General features: G+C 59.8%; 1 protein-coding gene across 3 annotated transcripts; it reads left to right on the forward strand.

Moving 5' to 3' along the window:
• Positions 1-394: 394 nt before the first annotated feature.
• Positions 395-4,161, forward strand: NKX2-1 (NK2 homeobox 1). Of its 3 annotated transcripts, XM_041759325.1 has the most exons (5): positions 395-690; positions 988-1,081; positions 1,695-1,839; positions 1,937-2,322; positions 3,230-4,161. In XM_041759325.1, the coding sequence occupies exons 4-5, from the start codon at positions 1,950-1,952 to the stop codon at positions 3,970-3,972; spliced, it is 1,116 nt and encodes a 371-aa protein (XP_041615259.1). In that variant the 5' UTR covers positions 395-690; positions 988-1,081; positions 1,695-1,839; positions 1,937-1,949; the 3' UTR covers positions 3,973-4,161. The 3 variants fall into 3 exon arrangements, with proteins under 3 accessions (XP_041615259.1, XP_041615261.1, XP_041615260.1); XM_041759327.1 differs by lacking the exon at positions 1,695-1,839 and having other exon boundaries at positions 988-1,219; XM_041759326.1 differs by lacking the exons at positions 988-1,081; positions 1,695-1,839.
• The last annotated feature ends 3,174 nt before the right edge of the window (positions 4,162-7,335 follow it).

The raw sequence follows: 7,335 nt of genomic DNA on the forward strand, positions 1-7,335 counted from the left end.
ACCCAAGGAAGGAAAGTCGAAGTGGGTCTCGGGATCTCTGCGCCACGCAGGGCGCGACGCCGTAGTTCGCTGGGCTGGAGGCCCGGGGCCTGGCCGGGGCAGCACCGCGGGTGCCTCTCGCCCGGCTGGGGAGCGAAAGCCCACAGCTCCCCCTCTCCAGGCGCCCAAGGACCCTCAAGGCGCGGGGCTCACACTTGAAGCCTGGGAACGCGCAGACAGGAAACCCACTTCCTCCTAAGCAGTTTCTTGCTCGCCGGATGAGAGGCGCCCAATTGAAGCAGAATGATCCTCATCTACTAATATCCAGCGTGGCCACAAAGCGACTGGCCATTTACGCCGCCACTTTAAACAAAGATATTTGGTTATTCCCGGGGAAGCAAGTGCACTTTTGCATGGCTGAGCTCCGGGCGGAGGCGAGCCTCAGCCCAGCCTCCCGCCCGCTGGGCTGCTCGCGCCTCGGGATTCGCCCCCTCCCGGCCAGCTGGTCCCGCCGGGGCTCAGGCTCAGTTCCGCCCGGCAACAGGCGGGCGGGTACTCACGACGCTCCCTGCCCGCGCCCTCCCTGAAGCATCAGAGGGGAAAACAGCGTGGCTCTGGGCTCGGGTGCTGGGGCTGTGATGTCCTCGGAAAGTCAGCTCCAGCCCCAGAACCCCGCGTGTCCGGGCGATGGGCGAGGGTCGGGGACACCAGGTTTGTTCGAGGTGGGGCAATTTCAGCAATGGCCCTGGGTTAGTGCCCCCCCACCCCCACCCCCACCCCCAGCTTCCCAGCACTGGAGGCCAGTAGCGTGCTTGCCTTGGCCGGGAATGGGGGTGGGGAAAGGGAACCGCGTGTGGGGTGGGGGGGGGCGTGATGCAGGGGGCCCTGGACCGCTGAGAAGACCCTGAGGTGGGGGGAGGGGGACGCGGGGATCTGGGACAGCCTCTCGGAGGCAGCCGATCCCTTGCTCAGCGTCCCCTCCGCCCGCTGGGATTCTCTCTCGGGTAGGGGGAAAGGGGGCGGGGAGCAGAGGTGTCCCTCTGACGGCGGCAGAAGAGGCAGACAGACGGACAGACCCGCAGACCAACAGTGCGGCCCCAGGGTTCGTCCCCAGACTCGCGAGCTCGTTTGGTGGCGACTGGGGCTCGGCGCCTCGAAGCCCGATGTGGTCCGGAGGCAGTGGGAAGGCGCGGGGCTGGGAGGCCGCGGCGGGAGGGAGGAGCAGCCCCAGCAGGCTCAGGTGAAACCCCTACCCCGTCCCTTGGCCCCCTCCCTCTAAAGACTCGTCCCCGCCCGGGAACCCCGGCTGCACTGGAAAGTGGTTCACTTTGTAACTCAGAAAGTTGGTTGCAAAGCAGCATTCACCTTCCTTCCTCCCCACCATCCCTCCTCCTCGGCTACTCCTCACCCCACCTCTTGCCCTCCCCTCCCCTCCCTGGGTTCCCTCCTCCTTTCCCTCCCCCGTCTCCCCCACCCCCTGCGCGCCGCCCGCACCCCACAAAAAATGGGGTGGGGGTGTCCGGGGGAGGGGGAAAAGGAATGCTTTGGGTCGCGTCTCTGCCTCTCTCTCCCTCTCTCTCTCTCTCTCCTCTCTCTCTCCCTTTTTGAGACTTAAAAATCCTGACAAGTGAAACTTAAAGGTGTTTACCTTGTCATCAGCATGTAAGCTAATTATCTCGGGCAAGATGTAGGCTTCTATTGTCTTGTTGCTTTAGCGCTTACGCCCCGCCTCTGGTGGCTGCCTAAAACCTGGCGCCGGGCTAAAACAAACGCGAGGCAGCCCCCGAGCCTCCACTCAAGCCAATTAAGGCGGACTCGGTCCACTCGGTTACGTGTACATCCAACAAGATCGGCGTTAAGGTAACACCAGAATATTTGGCAAAGGGAGAAAAAAAAAGCAGCGAGGCTTCGCCTTCCCCCTCTCCCTTTTTTTTCCTCCTCTTCCTTCCTCCTCCAGCCGCCGCCGAATCATGTCGATGAGTCCAAAGCACACGACTCCGTTCTCAGTGTCTGACATCTTGAGTCCCCTGGAGGAAAGCTACAAGAAAGTGGGCATGGAGGGCGGCGGCCTCGGGGCTCCGCTGGCGGCTTACAGGCAGGGCCAGGCGGCTCCGCCGGCCGCGGCCATGCAGCAGCACGCCGTGGGGCACCACGGCGCCGTCACCGCCGCCTACCACATGACGGCGGCGGGGGTGCCCCAGCTCTCGCACTCCGCCGTGGGGGGCTACTGCAACGGCAACCTGGGCAACATGAGCGAGCTGCCGCCCTACCAGGACACCATGCGGAACAGCGCCTCGGGCCCCGGATGGTACGGCGCCAACCCGGACCCGCGCTTCCCCGCCAGTAAGTGAGGCCGCCCCAGCGCCGGGCCGCGGGCTGGGGGCGGGAGGCGCCGGGAGAGCAGCCCCGAGGGCGCCGCGCCTCCGCCGCGCACTGGGCGTCCGGGCGCGCGGCCCGGCAGCCGCGCCAGGGAGCGGGGGGCGGGAGCTGGGGGCTCTTCCCGCTGCGGGCCGGAGGGGTCCCAGGCGGGACACTTGGGGTCTTGCGGGCAGGGCTCCCAGATGCGGCCGGCTGGCAGCTCGGCTCCGCTCGGCGCAGGAGACCTCGGAGGGCCGAGGGGTGGCCCCCCAAGACTAAGGGAGCCGCGGGCTAGCGGGGAGCCGAGAGGCGGGCCTGGCCGGGCGGGAGGCTGCCCCGCTGAGACACGCTGGGGGACCGCCCGGCCGGCTCTGCAGCCTGGGCAGGTGCCAGGGTGCGCGGCCTCAGAGGGGCTCCAAGTAGGCGGCACGAGTGCCCTCCCTGGGGCTGACAGGAGAGAGCGGCCAGGAGGCACAGCGTCGGCGGCTCTAGGTCTTGAAAGTGAACACCCCACTCTCCCAGGCTCCAAAAGTCGGGGTCTGCCGTGGGACCCCGGCTCTTGGCCCGGGCCCAGGTCGCCGCTCGGGGCCCGCTCACCCAGCGACTCTGGCCAGGGTTGGGCAAGAAAGCATCAGAAGCGGCCTCTCTCCCCGGCTGGTGGGCTGGAGCGCTGAGATGGAGGGAGGCAAGCGGGGTGCAGGCGGAGCCCGCCAGGAGATCCCTCGACGGCGCGGCCCGGGCAGGCGCCGTCCGCGGAGCGTAGGCCTCTCCCGGCCGAGGCGGCCTAGGCGAGGAGGGCGCCGTCGGCGGGGGCCGGGCCGGCCCAGGGCGCGAAGGCGGAGGTGCCCGCCCGGCCCGGCCCCCGCCGACGCTGTGCGTTTGTCGCTTACAGTCTCCCGCTTCATGGGCCCGGCGAGCGGCATGAACATGAGCGGCATGGGCGGCCTGGGCTCGCTGGGGGACGTGAGCAAGAACATGGCCCCGCTGCCAAGCGCACCGCGCCGGAAGCGCCGGGTGCTCTTCTCCCAGGCGCAGGTGTACGAGCTGGAGCGACGCTTCAAGCAGCAGAAGTACCTGTCGGCGCCGGAGCGGGAGCACCTGGCCAGCATGATCCACCTGACGCCCACGCAGGTCAAAATCTGGTTCCAGAACCACCGCTACAAGATGAAGCGCCAAGCCAAGGACAAGGCGGCGCAGCAGCAACTGCAGCAGGACAGCGGCGGCGGCGGCGGCGGCGGGGGCGCCGGGTGCCCGCAGCAGCAGCAGGCGCAGCAGCAGTCGCCGCGCCGCGTGGCCGTGCCGGTGCTGGTGAAAGACGGCAAACCCTGCCAGGCGGGCGCCCCCGCGCCGGGGGCCGGCAGCCTTCAAGGCCACGCGCAGCAGCAGGCGCAGCAGCAGGCGCAGGCTGCCCAGGCGGCCGCGGCGGCGATCTCGGTGGGCAGCGGGGGCCCCGGCCTGGGGGCACACCCGGGCCACCAGCCGGGCAGCGCGGGCCAGTCTCCGGACCTGGCGCACCACGCCGCCAGCCCCGCGGCGCTCCAGGGCCAGGTCTCCAGCCTGTCCCACCTGAACTCCTCGGGCTCGGACTACGGCACCATGTCCTGCTCCACCTTGCTATATGGTCGGACCTGGTGAGAGGACACCGGGCCGGGCCGGGCCCAGCGCGCTGCCTCATCGCTTTCCCTCCTGCCGGCCACACGTCACCAACCACTCGCCGCTCCCTGCGCTTCGACTTTTCTTAAGAATCTGTCCCGTTTAGACCAAGGGGGAAAAAAAATCACAAAAGCCAAACTGCTGGACGTCTTTTTTTTTTTTTTTCTAAAATTTGTGGGAATTTTTTTTAAAAAAGAAAACAAAAGCAACCAAGTGAATCCAATTCTTTAAGGAGTCTTTAAACAGAGAAGGACATGACAAAATCAGCTTCTGGGGGTGTCTTTTAGGTGATTGAAATGGGTTTCCCTCGCTCAGGCAGGGTGCAGTTTGGAGAGGGCTCTACGATGCTACGGCTCTGGACTCTTAAAGATCGCAAACTTCACTCTGGGTACACTGTGCCAGCAAGGCGGACTCGCTTGTAAATACCAGGATTTCTTTTGAAGGGGAGATGGGGGCTGGGGAGAGGAAAGACTCTACGATGGGACCCACATGTCATTGACACAAAGGAAATGCCCCCTCCCAGCGCCCTCTGGCCGCCCAGGCTCAGCCCGGGGAAGAGCCCTGGCTAAAATTGTTTTATGTTTGATGTGAACTTGTAGCTGTAAAACGCTGTCAAAAGTTGGACTACACACCTAGTTTTTAGTAATCTGTACATTTTGTTGTAAAAAAAACAAACAAACAAACAAACCCAGTCCCCATCCCTAGCCCATCATATTTTTTATGGGCGTTGACAAATCTGTGTATATTATTTGGCAGTTTGGTATTTGCAGCGTCAGTCTTTTTCTGTTGTAACTTATGTAGATATCTGGCTTAAATATAGTTCCTAAGAAGCTTCTAATAAATTATACAAATTAAAAGGATTCTTTTTCTGATTAAAAGTCCACCTTTTGTTTCATTTTGATTTGGCTTTAAAAGGCATTTTTGGTGGTGTGTGTGGGGGGGTGGCTCATCATTGGCCTGATGGGATTGGAATTGTTTGGGAGCTGAAAGGATCCTAAACCAGCTAAGGAGCTGGGCCCAGAGTCCTAGTCCCACAGGGAAATGGAGCTTTGTTCTGTCTCCAAATTGAGTAGAAGCAAACCTTGAGCAGCCCTGAATCTTGGCAATAGGGAGGGGGTAAAAGGTAAACTGCTTCCATCAGGAAGGAAAAGGAGAACAGAAGAGAAAGAGACCAAAGGACTAGTTTTCAGAGCCAGGCTCTTTTTTTTGTTTTGTTTTTTGTTTTTGTTTTAAACCTCAGAGGTGTCTACTGTGGTCTTATGCAGCTTAGTCAACAATTAAAATTTTAAAATGTTTTAAATAACATACATTTTAAATAATCCTGAATGAGGGACCATTTTTACTGAACAGATGGATGGTCCCTATAGATTTCAACACCAATCCTTATTTCTAATCTGCTGCAGAGCCTCATCGGAATTAGAATTTCTGTGGGAGGCTGTTTTCAAACGTGGGGAAGTCTATCTGGGTCTCATTTCCAGTCTAAAACTGCTATTCACAAACAAGGCTACACATGGATCCCCAGCCTCTCAGGGTCTTTCCGGCCTTGGGATATTTTTTGACTTGGCTACTGGCCTGGGGCCACCGAAAGCAGGACTTTGGAACCTGGGCTTCTCTCTTGGTTCCATCGGTTTCCATCTCGGGGCTCCTAAGTATCTTCGTAGTAAGGAATCTTTCTCCTGTTCCCAGCTCCCTACTTCTCGCTGCCCCAGCCACCCTGCCACGCCAGCAAAAAGAAATCATCTTCGATCTTTCTTCCTCACTTCAAATTTCCCGGTCTCTTTGGTGCCTAGAGGTGGTTGTTGGGGGAACTCTTAGGGTTGCCCTGGAGAGGGGAGGAGGAAGGAGTGGTTCTGGACAGAAAGAAATCATAGTCCCTAGATGGGTTGTTGCCCGCTCCGTGTCACCCTCGATATACCTACCTAGCAAAAGTGGCTGAGTGGGTCCCCCTTAGCCTGAAAGTATTTGCGTGGGATTGATTCATACTTGGCATGTACTCGCTTCATGCCTAGAATTTCATCTTTCTTTTTCCTTTCTTGCCTCTCTTAATTTTTCTTCCTCTCTTTTCATCTTATTCTGTCTCCATCTCTCTTTTCACCCAACTTTCACCTAATCCCACCCCTAGGAACTTGTGAGGGAAACAGCCCAGGCCAAGGCCTTGCTCCAGACCAGCAATCCCTCTTTGTTGACTTTCTAAAGGCTCCTCGCCCCTGGTGCCTTAGAAGTAGGGGCCAGGGTGGGCTTCTTCCCCAGGGATCTGGCTGCTGAGATATGGTTTCCAATACCCAGAAGAGACTCAGAGAATCTGAGGATGGTAGCTAGGGTCTACAGAGTGTGCTGGTTGGGGAAAATCTCAGCAGGCCTCACATTTTGGAAAACAAGCCAAAATCAGTAAAGTTTGAACACTAGTGTTGAAATGAGCAACCCTGGTCCTGGGACAGGGTATGTAGGTGATCAAATCACAGCTCCACCAGGGCTTGGCTGGGAGATGTTTGCTCTAAGGTCTCAGTTCCCTGGCGATGGGAGCTTCCACTTAACCTACCCCAGGCCCAGCACCAGTCTGATCTGGAGCCGGTGGGCCCACGGGGTCGGTCAGCCGCAAGGCGGTCTCCCCACCCACCCACCCACCCCCATCTTAGCTCAGAGCCAAAGCCTGAAAGTCACAATTTTAGTGGGTTGTGGCACCCTAGGCCTTAACACCCTTGGGCTGGATGGAGTTTTATGAAATACATTCTTCTCCCTGCCATCTAGAGCCGGCTTAGTTTGAAGTCTGTTTACTTGTTGGTGGCGGGGAAGGGGAGGAAAGTGAGTTCAGCCGGGTCTGCGGTTGGGACCGAGACTAACAGAGACTTGGCCGCTTCTCTCCATCCATCACCCGGGCTCCACCAACTCCAGCTTCTGGCCGGGAGATTGTAGCAGCTTCAGGAAGCGGCCCTCGAAGGCCGGCTGAAGCTTTCTGATAAGGAAATAGGTGCGCGCTGAACGCATCAAAAGACCTCAGCCTGGGGCCGGTCCCCACCCCACATCTCGGTGACCCTCTGCGAAGTCGATTGTCGTCTTCTCCTGGATTTCTTCTCCCCTAGATTTCCAGCATCTCTGGCCCAGGTTCTGGCCTGGAGAAATCAGCCGTTTGGGGATGTACCTGGCGCTGAAGTCCTGGAAGGGTCAGAAGCTTCCCCACGTAGGGGGGCAGCGCAGTTCTCTCCAAGATCCCAGAGAAGCTGAGCACCCCCGCCCAAGCACCCCACCCATCCCCAAGCCCCCAGGGCTGCGGAGAGTGGGGGAGATTTTGCGGATAGCATCCTCCTCCTCCTCTCCCCCACCCCCATCCTGCCAAGTAAACACGGG

This window comes from Vulpes lagopus, chromosome 6, assembly GCF_018345385.1.
Source record: "Vulpes lagopus strain Blue_001 chromosome 6, ASM1834538v1, whole genome shotgun sequence".
NCBI classification, from domain to species: Eukaryota; Metazoa; Chordata; class Mammalia; order Carnivora; family Canidae; genus Vulpes; species Vulpes lagopus.